Here is an 18,804-nt window from a genome sequence, read left to right as displayed (position 1 = left end):
TGATGGTTCTTTTCTAGGATCCTGGGGCAGCTAGGTAGCTCAGTGCTAGTGCCGAGTCTGGAGTCAGAAAGACTACTTCTTGAATTAAAATCCTGCCTCAGACACTTTCTAGCTTTGTGATCTGGGCACATTACTTAATCCCATTTGCCTCAGTTTCTTCATCTGTAAAATGAGCTGGAGAGGGAAATGGTGAACCATTCCCATATTTTTGCCAAGAAAATCTCAAAAGGGGTCACTAAGAGTCAGAAATGACTGAAAAACAACTAAACAACAAAGAAATCCAGGAATTTCCCCAGTTGAAGATAAGACTGCCCCATTTTCTAATGATTAGATAGGACTTGTCCAAACTTTTAAAACATAATGCAAATACAAATTAAGCTGAGTCCTTGGCTCTGACTTAAACTACATAAACAAAACAGTGCACCAGTTAGAAAGTTAATCATGAGATACATTGATTTAGAGGCCTTGACAGCAATGACTAATCAGTCCTCATTTCTGTAAGGATTTGTTTATTTTACTTAGATCAGATCAGAGAGAACTTTCCATCTGTATTATTATAGCTGACTTTTTTCAAATGAGTTTTGATTGGTTCTAAATGATTCTCCAGATGTGTATGGGGGCAGAGAGGAAGTGGAAGGCACTGTTAAATAAACAAATATGAGGAAACTTAGAAAGGGAGTCAATGTATCAATAAGTAATATATAGAGTTTATAAAGTGGCTTAGCATCAGAAGGATCTGGGTTCATAGCACAGCTCTGCTATTTCCTAGATTTGTGATCCTGGGCAAGTAATTTAAATTCTGTGGACCTGACTTTTCTCGTCTGTAGAATTAGAGTTGGATGAGATGACCTCTAGCTTTTCATTCAACTCTAGATCTGAGATCCTATAAATCTACTGTGAAATCATGTTTAAAAGAAGCTTTGTTCTCACAATTCTTTTTTTTTAATATTTCTTTTTTTAAATTTCCTTTTTTTTAGTCAATCTAGAACATTATTCCTTGGTTACAAGAATCATATTCTTTCCCTCCCCCCACCCTTCTCATAGCCAACACAAAATTCCACTGGTTATTATGTGTCCTTGATCAGAACCTATTTCCATGTTGTTGGTGTTTGCATTAAGGATGTTCATTTAGTCTATATCCCCAATCATATCCCTCTTGACCCATGTAATCAAACAGTTGTTTTTCTTCTGTGTGTCTATTCCCACAGTTTTTCTTCTGAATGTGGATAGTGTTCTTTCTTGCAGATCCCTCCTGATTGTTCGGGGTCATGATCACTGCATTGCCACTAATGGAGAAGTCCATTACATTCGTCTGTGCCACAGTGTATCAGTCTCTGTGTACAATGTTCTCCTGGTTCTGCTCCTCTCACTGCAATTCCTGGAGGTCATTCCAGTTCACATGGAATTTCTCCAGTTCATTTTCCTTTGAGCACAATAGTATTCCATCACCAACATATACCATAATTTGTTCAGCCATTCTCTAATCGGAGGGCTCATTTTCCAATTTTTTGCAACCACAAAGAGCTCAGGTATGAATATTCTTGTACAAGTCTTTTTCCTTAATATCTCTTTGGGGTACAACCTGAGCAGTGCTTTGGCTGGATCAAAGGACAGTCTTTTAGTGCTCTTTGGGCATAGTTCCAAATTGCCCTCCAGAATGGTTGTTCTCACAATTCTTAATAAATTTAGATGATTCAAAAGAATGGAGAGGGGAGAGGGGAAGATGGTAAAATGCTTTTGGTAAATCTACACTGAAATTTGAAAAACAAACAAACAAATCCCCAGAAATAGCAGGAGAGGGTTCTTGGCTTAAAATAGATCCATGGTAAATATTTTTCACTCATTCTATACATAAATAGTATATTTCAGTGGAAGAGTTTCAGTGGCGGAAGAGTGAGTAATCATCTAAGTAATTCATTACCCTTACTAGAGAAAATAGTCTAGAGATTTGACTGCCAAATAGCCAAGGCACAGACTCAGAAAACCTTTGACCTAAGAAGCTAGTCAAGGAAGTTTATATTTCAAGATTAAATTGAGTAGCTATTGATAACAGAAATTAGGGAGAGGAGACCAATCTAGGTCAAATGACATGTTTCTCTCATTATTGTTGTGTCTTAATCATATCTGTATTTGGCAATTTTAAGATGCCATATTTTAATAGAAAAAGTATAATTGAGCACTTTGTGGTTGTCAAATTCTTTTCTTCTCTGTTATTGACACTTAGAATAGTGTAACTAATGAGTCTATACCTAACCTCAAAACTCTCATCAACATTGCTCTCATCAGTTTTCTGCTCAGCTTCCCACTAGCCTTTATTCATCAAATATTTTTAACCAAGTGAAATTTAGTTAAAATGAAAATCAAAGGCAGTCCCTAAGAGTCCAATTAGTAATCATGAGTGGTTTGTGAGGATAGGGGTGGCGGGAAGAGAATGGGCTCTGTGTAATTAGAATCTGTTACCCTAAAAACTACAATTCCCAGCACCTCACTCTCCTCACATTAAGTGCTGTGGCAGGGAGGATATAAATTTGGTGTAGCCCCTCCTCTTGCTCTCTTGTCTTCCTGGGCTTTTTAAACAAACAACTTAGTCACGTGGTCTTAAATTTTGTTAATTAGGTTTTTTTGTTTCTATTTCCTTTTTATTCCTTCTACTTCAAGTGATTATTAATAAACTTTATGAAATATAACACTTGGAGTATTGGACATTAATTTAAATCCTACAGCTCATAAGAGTCTTCCTATTTTGGTCATTCCCTGTTATTCTCTGTCTACTCCATTCTCTTTCCTGACTCCCTGACATTCTTCTTTATTCAAATATAATAGTTGAAGGAACTATTTATTTTGGAGAAGAGAAGGTTTGAGGGGACATCTTCACATTATCTTCATTATTATCTTCAAATATTTGAAAGGTTATCTTATGAAACAGAGATTTGTGGAACTGCTTGGTTCCAAGGCACCCAGAACAATGGGAGACTTGCTTTGGCCTAATACCATGAAGTACTTTCTAACACTTATTTAGGACTATCTGAAAGTGAGAAGGGTTACCTTGTGGGATAATGAGCACTTCATCAATGGAAATGTTTAGGCAGAGACAGGATGACTGTCTGTTGGAAATACTGAAGAGGAAATTGTGGGAGAGTAACGTTGGACTTAGATGATGTCTAATGTACCTTCTGATCTTAAAAGTTCATGATGATAGTCATCTCAGGAAAAACTTCCTACCATGGTTTCACTGGTTCTCTTTTCCTTTGGTGATATTTTTTAAAAATTGAATTCCAGCATAGAAGGGTTTTTCGAGGACTTCATTCAAATGGGGGGGGGGGAGTGAACAAGTGAACGTAGATGAGGAGTTATGTTCAGTTCATAGAAAGTAGGGATCAGTGAGGTAAAGCATGTCAGGTGGAAATAGGGATATCTGCTTATATGAGTGATATGAAACAGTTTGGAATACTAGGAAAGGTCAAAGTCATATTATCAGCTTCTGCTTCCTTGACTTTTCTCCACAAAAATAACCAGTCCTGCCTACTGGGATAATCCAACTTTAAATAGGACCTAGGAGTCCTTAGTATATTGGGGGCTATATATAAGAAAGACCATGCCTAGATGGTTATATGGCTTGGGACCATCCCTATCCTAGTATAGATCTAACACCACCCCCAGGAGGTGAAATCAAGTTAAAACAAATATCAAAGGCAGCTTTGAAGAGTACAAAAAATATAACAAGACACAAAGTCTAATGGAATTGAGAAGAAATAGAAAAAGGATTACTACCTGCTTTTAGCTATAAAATTTTTTAGATTTTTATTCTGAATTTGATAAACACTAAATAAAATGGACATCTGTCTATATATATGTATATGCATATACATATATCAGAAGAGGGTTTTATATGAAGCTATAGGTCTCTGTTATGTACAGCTTGCTTTTCTTTGTAAAATATATAAATTCAACCTGTCCCTTTCAAAGCTATCCTGTTTTTGCTTCTTGCTAACCATCTTCCTTCTGTTCTCTGAATTTTTAAAAGATTCCCTTGACCCACCTTCCTTTCTTTGCTATTCTCTATTTTTACCTCCTACCCTCAAACAAAACCTTTGTAACAATATGAATCAAGCAAAACAAATTCCCACATTAGCTATGTCTGAAAATAGCTTCTGGTTGTTCCTTGGTCATAGGAAGAAAAATTCCTGTGTATATAGAAATTGCAGTTGTTTATTCACATCAGCTGACAAAACTGCCTTCTTCTCCTGCCAAATGTTTCCTTGAGCCACTGTTTATGGACCTAGCCACAACAGAGTGGGTGCCTTGCACCCTGGAGCTATAGGCAATGAATCTAATTTTAGGAATGGCACTGGGGGAAGTATCTTTTTTTTTTTTAAGTCAGACTTTAGAACTCTCGAACTATCCATTCAGGGTTTTACCAGATGAATAGGATCCCTTTAAGGCCAGGAAGCTTAGTTGCTGAACTCTGGTCTACTAGTCATCCTCTCTTCTGTTCTTGACTCCTCTTTTTCCATAGGCGGTTCTTTAAAGACATGCCCCACAATGCCCTTGATAAGAAGTCCAACTTTGAGCTCTTGGAGTGAGTATCTCTAATCCTTCCCTATTGCCCCTATTCTGTCTCTTCCTTCCCTTCCACCCTTCCCCAGATCCTTTTATCCCATTTTGATGAGTCAAGTTGAGTGATCCAATCATGCCTAGACCAGGTAGGACTCCCCCCCCCCCCCAAATTCATACCCTCTTATTTATCTCTTATTGAACAAAAACTTTGAGTTTGGGATGAGTTGCCATTGGTTGGTTTCTTTTCTAGGAAGGAAGTGGGACTGGACCTGTTTTTCCCAAAGCAGATGCAGGAGAATCTGAAGGTGAGGAAGAAAAAAGGAAAAAAGAACCTCTCCAAAAGAGTTGTCATGAAAAGGGAAGGGTAGAAATTTTCTTTGATAAACTAGTGAATATTCATTTTTAAGTGCCATTTAGGGGCAGAGTGGCCCATGGAAAGGAGTAAACTTTTTTAGCTATGTTTATATGTGATATCATATGTTTAAATTTGTTGGACTTAGAAGTGGGATCTTGGGAATTTTTCTATAATAGAGGGCATCTTCCCTGTCCATGTTTTTGCTATTTTTCTTTTTCTTTTACTTTCTTTACCTGTTCTACAGGTAGGTTGCCTAAAGGGTAAGATGGGGATCATGAGGAGCAGAACTACAAATAGGCTCCACCTCCACACCATCATATTTAATGACTTTTCTTCTACAGCCCAAACAGTTCCGAAAGATGATTCAGCAAACCTTCCAGCAGTATGCCTCACTGAAGGAAGAGGAGTGTGTCAGGAAATTTTTCAACACGCTTGCTGGATTTGCCAACATTGATCAGGAGACCTATCGCTGTGAACTCATAGTAATGGCTTCTCCCTTTCTTCATCCCCTCTAAGAGCTATCTCTCAGGGTCTGTGCCTAATGAGACCAGCCAGGAAAAAAACAGACAGCCAACTTTGGGTGTTCTTGAGGGTCAGGACATCCAGATCAATTGTATCTACTGAAGGATGCTTCAGTTATTTCCTTTGGAAAATAGGGTTATATACTTGACCTTTCTGAATCCAAGGAACTGAGCTAAATGGTCTCCTGAAGTCACTTCTGATATCTCTGATTCTCTCTATTGTTTATTGTTGTTGTATGTGTGTATGAGTTGGGGAGATATATATATATATATATATATATATATATATATATATATATATATACAGAGAGAGAAGTGGCATAGCTGTCTCTACTTGAGGGAAGAAAAGGATTATAGGAATCTAACAGAACTAAGGAAAAACCAAAAGGATACTGGAGATCTAAGAAATCTCTGTCCCACATTCTCTTATACCAAGTCAAGCCATAAACATTATCAAGCACCTAGTATATGCCATGCAAAGTTTTATGTAAGGAGAATACAAAGATGAAGTGAAAGTCCCTACCTTTGAGAAGCTTACAATTCTAAGTCAAAGAAGCAGAGGGATTGAATTCACTAAATTCAACAAACTTTTCTTGAGGACTTGCTCTGTGCCTGTGCTAGAGATACAAAGACAAAGCAAAACCAAAGGCTGACTCACTTAAAGGAAGTTCTCTTCTCCCTTCTTATTGGAGGCCTGCTCTTGAGGAGTAACTAGAAGAAATTGAGTGCAATGATCCATTCTTTACCTTTTTTCCAGCAAGGGTGGAATATTACTGTAGACCTGGTCATTGGGCCTAAGGGCATCCGCCAGCTGACAAGTCAAGATGCAAAGGTAAGCTGGTGGAATAAGGCATGTGCCATATGGGAGTTCAGGATGCCCTTTAGGATATGGCAGTCAGAGCTCTCCCAATATTCTTCCCTTCTCCACTAGACCATAGAAAGGGGATGGAATTCAATTCAACAAGCATTTAAATAATTGCTGCCTCCTATGTGCCAGACATTATTAGGTACTTGGGGAAACAAAACAGAAATAAAGAACCTTACACCTCTTGAAAACAGCATGTGGAGAGACAATTTAACACCAAATATTTGCAAAATAATTTCTCAAGGGAGGGCATTTGTCTAATATGATAGTGAATTTATTAATAATAGAATGAAATTCCAGAAGGTACAGTGGAAAAGAGAGGGAAGAAGAGGGATAGAGTTGATTTGGAAGGATTTGAAGGAAGTTGTGGTATAAAGAAATGAATGATATAGAAGAGTCCTCAGAAGATGGCCGCTTTAGTTCACCTAGCATTTATTGAACACCTTCTACATTCCAGGCACTTTGCTTATGCCAGGAAACAAGGATAAAATATTTGCTGTAAGAACATTCTAGGAGAACTTTCCCTGCCTCTTTCCTGCTGAATGAACCTTCCTGCATTTTCCTATGTCAAGTTGTCTTGTTGGACCTGGTCCTTGGGTTCTGAATAGCCAACAAAGTCTAGACATAGTTTCTTTTTCTTTGAGTGAATGTAAAGAGTCACCTATTCCTTGCAGCCCACCTGCCTGGCAGAGTTCAAGCAAATAAAGTCCATAAAGTGTACACCAGTAGAAGATGGGCAAGCACTACTCCAGCTGGGTATTGAAGGAGCGCCTCAGGTAAGGTCTCACTCACAGGACTTTGGCAGTTCTTTAGGAGTCATCAAAGCCACCAGACTAGATTCTTCTAAGTCCAATTTAGTTGTAACTGGAATTGAAAAAAACAAAGAGCTTCCTTGCTTCAGGGCAGGTTTTCCCATTTTTTTTTTGGCTTTGACCCTAAATCTCCCTGACTTTATTTATTTAAAATTATTCTATTACGCTCTTACCTTCCATCTTAGAATCTGTACTAAGTATTAGTTCCCAGGCAGAAAAGCAGTAAGGGCTAGGCAATTACAGTTAAATGCCTTGCCCAGTGTCACACAGCTGGGAAGTGTCCAAGGTCAGATTTGAAATCAGAATGTCCCATCTCTAGCCTTGGCTCTCTATACAATGAGCCACCTAGCTGCCCCATCTTCCTGCCTAAACATAATGCCATACTACCCTTTAATTTCCAGCTCTCCACTATTGTGATATAGTACAGCAGATAGGGCTCTGGACTTGCAGTCAGGAAGACCTAGATTCAGATTCTACCTCTGAAACTAGCTACATGATCCTAGGCAAGTCATTAGCCCCAATTTCCTCACTTATAAAATGGAGAATAATAGTGCCAGCCTCACAAAGTTGAGGTAAGAATCCAATGAGATAATGTATGTATAGCTGTTCTGGGCTGCCAGGTGCTCCCTGGTCCCAAGTGCAAGCTGTAATCTGGTGAGATTGAGACAATGAGGCAGATGGTTAAAAAAAATAATGATTTAATTAGGGAAAGCAGCAAAGTTCTAGACAGATTACCTAAAGCTTTGATGAATGCAGATCTCCCCACACCCCCCTAGTTCCCCATTAGGATGAATGCAGCACTTATTAGGGAAGGAGGGATGAGTCTATTTGGTCTGAAGACCTCAATTCACTTCTCAGTCCTGGCTTCTGGGGGGCTCATCATGTCCCCAGTGGTGACCTGTAGCACATTTAGCCAGAGAGTGAAGCAGGTAGAGTTCTCTTGCCTGATTTGGGACTCAAATAGGCCAGATGACTCCAAAGCACAATATCCTATTTTTAAATTTTATTTTAGGTTTTTATTATTATTATTATTATTTATTCTTTTAAATTTTCTTTTCCCCCATTGTTACATCATTCATATTGTCTCCTTCCCTTCTTTCCTACCCCCTCCTGGAGTTGACAAGCAATTTCACTGGGTTATACATATATTTTCACTCAAAATCTATTTCCATATACAATATCCTATTTTAGCAATAACTATGTCCTTGTCTTGGGGTCTCCCATGTTACATAATCACGACTAGGGGATGCACATGTACACTGAAAATTTTGAATTGCACCATAAGGCCCAGTTAGCCCCTTCAGGTCCATCATCTGAAGAAAATGTGGCATCTACTGTAAAAGCACTTTACAAACCTTAATACACTAAATAATATTAATGTTTGACATTTATTTAGCACTTTAAAGTTTACAAAGGACTTAACATGTTTTCTCATTTGATTGCATTTAAACCTATCTTTTTTTAACATTTGGCCTTTTGAGCTAAGTGCTATGATCATCATTCCCAATTTATAGATGACAAAATTGATGCATGGAGAGGTAAGTGACTTGCCAAGGGTCACATAGCTAGTAAGTGTTTGATGCAGGATTTGAAGCCAAGCTTTCTTATCTATAAGCCTGGCACTCTACCCATGGTTCCACTTAGCAATTTGAGTTAAATTTGAATTCTTGCCATTATTTTTGAGAATTTAATTTCCCATTAATTGAGAAAACAGCAAACAATTCTTTGCTAGGATTTCAAGTTGTCAGAGGATCAGAGGAGTAGTACTATCTCAGGAAGTAAATACTTATGTGGAAGGTATCAGTGCTTGCTTTTTAGGGCTGGTGAAGGCAAGTAGACCCTGAAGTTAACAATAGCTAGGTAGTAAAGTAGATAGAACACTGGATCTGGAGTAAGGAAGACCTGAGTTCAAATTTGACCTTAGATGCTTAGTAGCTGCGTGACTCTTGCTAAATCACTTAACTGCCACATGCTTCAATTTTTCCATCTGTAAGATGAGAATAATAATAAAAGAATCTATCTCACAGGGTTGTTGTGAAGGTCAAATGAGATACTATTTATAAAATGCTTCTGCAAACCTTAAAGAGCTATCTATATAAATGTCAGCTACCACTATTATTAGGGAACTGGTCAAAGAGATTGATTTTAAGAAGCAAAAAGTAGATCCCAAGAAGTTTTGAGATACTGATCTGGAGGAACAAAGAAGTAGCCTACATAGAGTATCCATTTGTCATTCTAAGAGATTTTATTCATAAATAAAAACTCCAGCCTACTCTTCCTGTATTCTTTTAGTAGCAGATATGCTACAGAAAAAAAAGTGGATCATATCTAATTTTCAAAAAACACTTTCCAAAGCAATGAGGATGCATTTAAATGGCTTTCCATGCTTATAAAAATGAAAAAAAAGTCACTTTATGTCTCACCCAACACTATTTTTTTCTTAGTATTTCCCTACTCATTTCAAGTTTCAAAGTGATTAGGGCAATTATATTTATATACATAACACTCATAAAAATAATTCATTTAGTCTTTTCATTGCATTCAATGGACACCACACTCAGATTCCAATTTTGTAAATACTGGAACTCAAAGTAGCAAGATACAAACTGTGTCTCAGATGTTTTAATGAAGGGACAGCTAGGCGACTTAGTAGAAATCCAGGCCTGGATATGGGAGGTCCTGTGTTCAAATATGGCCTCTTAGCTGTGTGACCTTGGGCAAGTCACTTAATCCACATTGCCTAGCCCTTACCACTCCTCTGCCTTAGAAACAATAAATAGTATTGATTCAAGACAGAAAGTAAGGCATTTGTTTTTTAATTTTTTAATGAAATACAAAGTAAGGTTTTTTTCCTTGCACTGACTTCTCTTTGTAGGAAAAAACAAACATTAAAATCATTTAATAAAACTTACAAATTTGAAAAATTAGACACTTCAAATAGGCAACAAACTTTATGTTATGAAAACAATATATTCCAAGTTCAAAAGATCTGATAAATATAAATGGGCTGCCCCAAGCTGTTACACAGGAAAATGCTGATGACTGTGCTTGATTGGCCCCACCATGTCTACCCTGGGTATATTTTAACCTTAGTCTCCATGGATCTCAATCCCCACTGTTCTTTCCTCTGCAGTCCTTGTCCATCAAAACTTCTTCTCTGGCTGAAGCTGAGAACATGGCCGATCTGATCGATGGCTACTGCCGGATACAGGGTGAACATAAGGGCTCTCTCATTCTTTGTCCCAAGAAAGGTGGGTATCTTTTAAAAGGTTATGGAGGGGGCAGCTAACTCACTCAGTGGATGGAGAGCTAGACCTAGAGACAGGAGGTCCTGGGGTCAAATCTGGCCTTTCTATCTGTGTGACCCTGGGCAAATAACTTAACCCCAGTGACCTAACCTTTACTGTCTGCCTTAGAACGTATACTTAGTCTTGAGAAAGTAAAGGTTTAAAATTAAAAAAAAAAAAAGGTTACTGAGGGATGAGAGTGGAACTGAAAAATCCCTGAGGCCAGCCTTGCAGGCAGCTAACAGAGCGGTGAGCTGGATGGGATCCTATAGGCCATCTAGTCCAACCTCCTCATTTTCTTGGTTCTTTCTTCCCCATCTCCCATGACCAGAATGCTCCCCCTCCTTATTTCTACTACTCCCTTCAAAGGTCAACTTAGATGCTATTTCTCATAGCAGGACTTTTCTGAAACCTCAGATCACCAAACCCTCCCCAAATTACTTTGTATTTATTCTGTATCTACTTTGGGTATACTTGTATATATGTTGTTTTCCCTAAGAGAATGTAAGCTCCTTCAGGACTGGACTTGTTTTATATTCCTATCATCTAGCATGTTGCCAGTAATATATAATAAGTGTTCAATAAATGCTTATTAAATTGCATTAAATTCAGCATATGAATGAAGACAAGTGGAAAGAGAACTGGTTTGGAGTCTGAGGACTTGGGGCTGTATCCTAACTCTTTTACCTCTATGACCTGGGGAAACTTATTTGGCCTCTCAGTCTCAGTTCCTTAATCACCAAATGAGGTTGGACTAGATGGCCGCTGAGATATCCCCAATTTTTTTTGTTTTAATTGAAAAATCTTTATTTAATTAATTAATTTAGAATATTTTTCCATGGTTACATGATTCATGTTCTTTCCCTCCTTACCCCCCCCCCCATAGCCAATATGCAATTCCCCTGGGTTTTACATGGATCAAGACCCATTTCCCTATTGTTGAGGATTGCACCAGGGTGATCATTTAGAGCCTATGAAATGTCCCCAATTTTAAATCTTATGATCCCAATAATAATTAGCTTGGAGCCAAGATGGTGGCTTATTAATAGCCAATAATAGTTAAGCCTCCCTTCTCTAACCCCAGCATCCAGTCTCTGCTCCAAGAGGTAAGATATGAATCAGTACAAGTAATGGAAGAAAGTTCTAGGAATGGCAAATGGCCACCCAGTACCTAGACTCTTTCTCCTCAATCTCACTTCCTTCTTTCTCTTCCAGATGGCGAGAAGCGGAATAGCCTGCCTCAGATCCCTACCCTGTGAGTAGAGTGGGACAGCTGTTAAGTAATACCCAGGGTGGGGCCTATGTTCAAGAAAGAACAAAAAGGAACTTCAACTTTTATGGATTTAGTGGTCTAAGTCCCATCTCACTAGTTCTTTAGTGGGATGTTCCAAGTCTTTTTTTTTTTTTTAATATATTTTATTTGATCATTTCCAAGCATTATTCGTTAAAGACATAGATCATTTTCTTTTCCTCCCCCCACCCCCCATAGCCGACGCGTAAGTCCACTGGGCATTAGATGTTTTCTTGATTTGAACCCATTGCTTTGTTGTTAGTATTTGCATTAGAGTGTTCATTTAAAGTCTATCCTCTGTCATGTCCCCTCAACCTCTGTATTCAGGCAGTTGCTTTTTCTCGGTGTTTCCACTCCCATAGTTTATCCTTTGCTTATGAATGGTGTTTTTTTTTCTCCTGGATCCCTGAAAGTTGTTCAGGGACATTACACCGCCCCTAATGTAGAAGTCCATTACGTTCGATTATACCACAGTGTATTAGTCTCTGTGTACAATGTTCTCCTGGTTCTGCTCCTCTCGCTCTGCATCACTTCCTGGAGGTTGTTCCAGTCTCCATGGAACTTCTCCACTTTATTATTCCTTTGAGCACAATAGTATTCCATCACCAACATATACCACAGTTTGTTCAGCCATTCCCCAATTGATGGGCATCCCCTCGTTTTCCAGTTTTGGGCCACCACAAAGAGCGCAGCTATGAATATTTTTGTACAAGTCTTTGTGTCCATTATCTCTTTGGGGTACAGACCCAGCAGTGCTATGGCTGGGTCAAAGGGTAGATATTCTTTTGTCGCCCTTTGGGCATAGTTCCAAATTGCCCTCCAGAATGGTTGGATCAGTTCACAGCTCCACCAGCAATGAATTAATGTCCCTACTTTGCCACATCCCCTCCAGCATTCATTACTTTCCTTTGCTGTTATGTTAGCCAATCTGCTAGGTGTGAGGTGATACCTCAGAGTTGTTTTGATTTGCATCTCTCTGATTATAAGAGATGTAGAACACTTCTTCATGTGCTTGTTAATAGTTTTGATTTCTTTATCTGAGAACTGCCTATCCATTTCCCTTGCCCATTTATCAATTGGAGAATGGCTTGATTTTTTGTACAATTGATTTAGCTCATTATAAATATGAGTAATTAAACCTTTGTCAGAGGTTTCTATGAAGATTTTTTCCCAATTTGTTGTTTTCCTTCTGATTTTAGTTATATTGGTTTTGTTTGTACAAAAGCTTTTTAGTTTGATGTAGTCAAAATTATTTATTTTACATTTTGTGATTCTTTCTATATCTTGCTTGGTTTTAAAGCCTTTCCCCTCCCAAAGGTCTGACATGTATACTATTCTGTGTTTACCCAATTTACTTATGGTTTCCTTCTTTATGTTTAAGTCACTCACCCATTTTGAATTTATCTTGGTGTAGGGTGTGAGGTGTTGATCTATTCCTAGTCTCTCCCACACTGTCTTCCAATTTTCCCAGCAGTTTTTATCGAATAGTGGATTTTTGTCCCAAAAGCTGGGATCTTTGGGTTTATCGTATACTGTCTTGCTGAGGTCGTTTTCCCCCAGTCTATTCCACTGATCTTCCTTTCTGTTTCTTAGCCAGTACCAAATTGTTTTGATGACTGCTGCTTTGTAATATAGTTTGAGGTCTGGGACTGCAAGGCCCCCATCATATGTGTTTTTTTTCATTATTTCCCTGGATATCCTTGATCTTTTGTTCTTCCAAATGAACTTTGTTATGGTTTTTTCTAAATCAGTGAAGAAGTATTTTGGTAGTTCAATGGGTATGGCACTAAATAGATAAATAAGTTTGGGTAGGATGGTCATTTTGGGATGTTCCAAGTCTTAATTGCAGAATGGGTTGTTTTAGCAGGGTAGTTCTTCTCTCCCTATGTCACCATATCTGGCAAGTAGTAACTGAGGACATTGCTGGCAGTAGGTGGGTGGAAGAGGGTTGGTGCCTCTTTTCCATACTACAATTAACTGTGTCTTAAGCTTCAAGGGTGTTATCTTGGGATGGACATATCACAAATTGCATTTGAGAAACCCCATTCAAAGCTCATGGGTTAGAGCCTCCAGAGAGGAAATTAGACTGAGAGGAGGGGGCAAGGATGTACTGGTGGAATATGTTCCAAAGGCCTAATCCAAGACTAACTAAACTTGGCTTTCTTGATACTTCGCCTTCTACAGACACTTAGGAGAGAGGAGATCTCACTTCTCAGAAAGTTGCAGCATTGGTAAGTCTCCTATATCAGTCAGTCTGCTTCGTTCCTCCCTTTACTACCTCTTTCAAAACCCTTCCATGGACCACCTCAGAACAGAAACATAGCTTCCACCTACTGCTGGCTCTGCCCCCAGCATCCATGATTCCATTCAAAGGCCTTAATCCAAGGGGTTGCTTTCATTCTCTCACTGGGCTTTGGTGCCCATCTGGGACTAATGAAGAGGGAAACGGTGGGAGGTAGGGGGTCCTTTCCCCTTTTGGTGCTGCTCTCTGGGTCAGTCCTCATAATAGTAGGCATGAAATGCTGGAAAGATTTATCCCTAGGTGGGCAGAAGATACAGGGAGCAACATTGGCTCTGTTTTTCCACCCATACCCACCAGTTCTTTTCTGCTCTGAAAGCCTCCTATATACTCAGTTTTCAAATAATGAAGAAACCTATTATGAGGAAACTTTGGAGGGTGCCTGACCCTCCAGAGATAGGGTCATGGCTCATGCCAGCACCATCATCCCTAAGCAACAAGGAATGGAGCCACCCACTGGATTCCTAGATCTGGGTTGTTTGGGGACATGTTGACAATGGGATGAGTCCTCTCTTTGTCATTTCAGAGTCAGATATTTATGCAGAAATTCCTGATGACACCCTGCGGAGGTCTGGAGGTAGGTCCTGAAGGAAATTGCAGTTTTGCCTCCTCACCAAAAAAAGAAATCATCAGTGTAGCACAACACTCAGCACATAGTAGACACTTAATAAAAATCTGCAGAATGAATGATGAAAACCACAGTCAGTGTCTACTCCTACAGTGGACAGATATGGTGGTTAGTTTGTTATGAAGGGAATTTTCCTTCCTTCTTTCCCATATTTGGCACCAAAAGCCCTATGCATACACTGGAGCACATCTGAGACACTATTCATTTGAATGATATTAATGTTAATATTCATTCATTCAACATGTATTGCACCTGACCCTCAGTTGGGTTCTACTGAGGAGAAACCACAGAAGCATATCACATATCCCAACCATCCCAAGGGGAAAATGCTTTTATGTGTCTGAGCAAACAGAATAGTCCAAAGATATAGAAAGTCAGAACTGTAAGAACCTTGAGGAAGGTAGAATGGAATAATGGAAAGAACCCAGGTTTTGTAATCAAATGATGTAGGTTCAAATCCCACCTATGAATAGATATTAACTGTGTGGCTTTGGGTAGATCACAAACTCCTTGAATCTCAGTTACTTACTCTCTAAACTAAGAAGGTTGAATTAAAACTATCTCTGAGTTTTCTTCCAGCTCTCACTCTGTGAGCCTATCATAAGCCCTCTTGTTTGAGTCCCTCTTTTTATAGACTAGTAAACTAAAGACCAGAGAGACTAAATTACTTGCTCAAGGGTATATTATCAGTCAGTGAATGTCCCAGTGAAGGTCCTGAAGTGACCAGAATTCAGTACATTTTCCATATTACCACTACGCCTCCAAGCCCCACCTGCCCTCTTTGCTTAGATTCCTTCTATGTCCTAGTCAGGGTTCCTGTGGCCAGGTGACCGAGGAGCCTTCGGGTAACTGGCAGTATTGTGCATAATGGTTAAGGAGCTAGATTGGTGTTTAGAACACTTGGTTTCAAATCCCACCTCAGATACTTACTAGCTGTATGACTGTATGCCAGGCCTCAGATCCCTCAAAGAAAAATGCAAAGGTTAGTCTCAATGGCCACTAAGATCTCTACAAGCTCTGGATATCTATCTCTTTGTACAACCTTATTTTACCCTGGGATTAGTCATAATCCTGGGAAGAATCACTGTCATGCATTTATCCCTCTTTGGGGCTCATGGCTTTCTTCTTGCCCTCAGCTCTGCAGTATGGTGTTGCACGAGAGGATGTGGTTCTGGGACGAATCCTGGGGGAAGGCTTCTTTGGGGAGGTGTATGAAGGTGTCTACCAGAACCACGTGAGTACCAGCCAGTCTAACCCTTTCTCATTTCCTTGACCACATGGTCTGGGATCATTAACATGACAGGGTAAGAGTTGATAAGTTAGGAGAGGATTGAATCTGTGTCCTTTTGGCAGCAGAAATGGTCATGAAATATATGGGGGTGATTAGAAAAGAGTAACTTTCCATCATAGTACCATAATCAAAGATAAAACAGAGGCACAGTTTGAAAGAAGAGGGAAGAAAGAAATGCCAAGTTCAAGAAACAAATGAATTAAAAGCTTTGTATTAACTCTTACTATTTGCCAGGCACTGTGCTAGTAACTGGGGATACAAAGACAAAAGTAGACAGTTCCTTCTCTCAAGGAGCTTACCATGTAATATGATGTGATCTTAGCAGCCAAGTTGATCCAACATCTTAATTTTACAGAGAGGGAACTGAGGTTTGACTAAGGTTCCAATTGCCCAAGGTCATATAGGTAGTAAGTGGCAGAGTTGAGATTTGAGTCCAGAGATAGGGTTCTTCCTACTATATCATAATCCCTTTCATGGGTTTGGGGGCAGGGGGCAAGTAACAACCAGAGAAGACATGGTACTGAGCAGTCCATTGAGTTTGGGGCTGGGACCGACAGGTCCAAAGCAGGTTAGGAAAGGGCAGGGTTGGGACCAGGATTTCACCAGGGAGCCTCAGCACAGTGGTTTCTAGGCAATGGCAGGAGGAAGGAATCTATGAGGGTCTTAAATTTCTATGTGTATCTTCATTCTATCCTTCTGGGCAATTTGGGGCTTCTTTGGGGTCAAGGAAGATCCAGGACTGGGTCACTTATGTGATTTATAGGGAGGAGGGTAGATTCTGATCAGCCCAGTCTGATTGGTTTCTCATTTTTTAGGCCACAGAAAGGGAGACACAAATCAGCTAGAAAACTGGAATTTTCTTTAGAAGGTCCCAGAGTGGGAGGGGTTTCCAGAAGTGAGGTGGGTACCAGTCAGAATTCATAGTTTATAGGACTAAGAAGGACGAGGACTTAAAAACCAGAACTTCTTCTGGACTTAATCAGACTTTATTTGGACTTTAACCTTGATGGGAAGGGCCCAGTGGGGCATGTGGGGCATGCTAGGGTAAATGAGCAGGCAGAGCTGAGGGACCTGAGCATGTCTCTGGTTACAGAAAGGAGAGCGAATCAATGTGGCTGTGAAGACCTGTAAGAAGGACTGTACCTTTGAAAATAAAGAGAAATTCATGAGTGAAGCAGGTAGGTCTGCTTGCTGATGGATCATAAGATTGTGGTTCTAGGGTTTTCACTCGGGTAGTAAGTCACAGAGGTGGAACACAGATGGAGGTGTTCTGACTCGTGAGCTCTTTCCACTGAACCATCCTGTCTCCCATGATGATGATCTTGGTTGAGGGAGACAAGCAGATTTTGACAGAGGGAGGAAAATCCTGTAAGGTCCAGAGCCTACAAATTGGAATGCAGTCTCAGAGATGGAAGGCCAAGAGGAGAAAGAAAAAAAAGCAGTGGGGAAGAGGGATTGGGAGGTATTGTTGATGAGACCGAGGTAGGGAATCTTAAAAAATAAAGGAAGATTAATCTCCTTTACCTAACCCTCCCCACCCCCATCACCTCCATTATTGCATCAATTTGGGGCAGGATATAGTCTTTTAGATGGATTTTTTAAGGTACATTTGTATATTTTAATGTTACCTTCCATTCCTAATATATCCTCCTCACCTCTCCTACCCAGAGATCCATCTTTTGTAAAAAGGAATAAAAAAAGAGAGATGAGAGGTGAGGGGACAGGGGAAGAATAGTAGAGCAAAACTAACCAACACATTAATTTATGATTCTGACATGTATGCAGTGTTCCATACCCATAATTCCCATCTCTGAAAAGAAGGGGAAAAGATGTATTTTCTTATCTCTTCAGTTTGGGCATTATAATTACTCAGGATTATTTCATTTTCTTTTCTTTCCATTTGTGCCTTCAACTTTCCATCACCCTGTTCTCTCTGGCCTTACTCTAGTGTTAATGAAGAACTTGGATCATCCCCATATTGTGAAGCTTATTGGTATCATTGAAGAGGAGCCCACATGGATTATTATGGAGCTCTACCCATATGGAGAGGTGAGCACAGATTGGGAGGGAAGAGAGAAGCTTCTGTAGGGGCAGATCAACCATGTGGTGGTCTGTTTTTACAACTGACCCTGGCTAGATCTGGACTCCTAAGGATGAAGCATTTCAGGGCTGGGGGCTCTGAGTCTCAGCCTTGTGCCTTCTTTTTTTCAATAAGTGTAACCAGGTGACAGGTTCACAGGCATTGTTAGAAAAAGATCCTTAGATAATCACTAAGGGCCTCATCACCTGTCCCTTGGACTATTGCAGTAACCTCCCAAATGATCTTCACTGCCTTTAGTCTGACAAAAATTAAGCAAAATCAATCATTTCTAATTTGCCTTCCATAGAGCTGTTTAGTTGATATTTCCAGAGCACAGGTCTGCCTATATGACTACCCCCTACCCACCCAGGAAGCTTCAGTGACTCCCTATTGCCTCTAGGATAAAATATAAACCCATCTAATTGGTATTTGAAGCTCTTCATGGTCTAGCATCAGCCTATCTTTCCAGGCTAATTATGTATTACTACCATTCACATATTCTACTTGCCATGTTCCCTAACTGTACATGATATATGAACTCTAGTCCTCTCTGGAATCCTGCCTGGAATGTCCTGTCTCCTCACATCTTCCACATAGAACATCTCACTTCCTTTCATTTTTTAAAAAATTAATTTTGTTTAAAAATATTTTTCCATGTTTCCATGATTCATTTTCTTTCTTCCCCTCTTTCCTCCCCCCACCCAAAGCCAATAAACAATTCCTCTGGGTTGTTCAAATGTTATCACTTGATACCTATTTCCATATTATTCATTTTTGCTACAGAGCGATATCTCACTTCCTTTCAGCAAAAGGCTGCA

The 18,804-nt window shown here is 39.6% G+C and overlaps 1 protein-coding gene across 8 annotated transcripts in view; it reads left to right on the top strand.

The window, feature by feature from the left end:
- Window positions 1-18,804, top strand: part of PTK2B (protein tyrosine kinase 2 beta) — a 170,014-nt gene that overhangs the window by 124,333 nt on the left and 26,877 nt on the right. For all 8 annotated transcript variants that reach the window (XM_056813097.1, XM_056813095.1, XM_056813094.1 and 5 more), the window contains 12 exons: window positions 4,517-4,579; window positions 4,808-4,862; window positions 5,254-5,394; window positions 6,191-6,265; window positions 6,973-7,074; window positions 10,244-10,361; window positions 11,613-11,652; window positions 13,873-13,919; window positions 14,514-14,564; window positions 15,752-15,849; window positions 17,000-17,084; window positions 17,855-17,955. In XM_056813097.1, the coding sequence (XP_056669075.1) occupies window positions 4,517-4,579; window positions 4,808-4,862; window positions 5,254-5,394; window positions 6,191-6,265; window positions 6,973-7,074; window positions 10,244-10,361; window positions 11,613-11,652; window positions 13,873-13,919; window positions 14,514-14,564; window positions 15,752-15,849; window positions 17,000-17,084; window positions 17,855-17,955 (976 nt within the window). The remainder of the gene's footprint in view (window positions 1-4,516; window positions 4,580-4,807; window positions 4,863-5,253; window positions 5,395-6,190; window positions 6,266-6,972; window positions 7,075-10,243; window positions 10,362-11,612; window positions 11,653-13,872; window positions 13,920-14,513; window positions 14,565-15,751; window positions 15,850-16,999; window positions 17,085-17,854; window positions 17,956-18,804) is intronic.

This window comes from Monodelphis domestica, chromosome 1 (assembly GCF_027887165.1).
Source record: "Monodelphis domestica isolate mMonDom1 chromosome 1, mMonDom1.pri, whole genome shotgun sequence".
NCBI lineage: Eukaryota > Metazoa > Chordata > Mammalia > Didelphimorphia > Didelphidae > Monodelphis > Monodelphis domestica.
The sequence above is the reverse complement of the archived record's forward strand: the minus strand, read 5'-3'. Positions and strand labels throughout refer to the sequence as shown.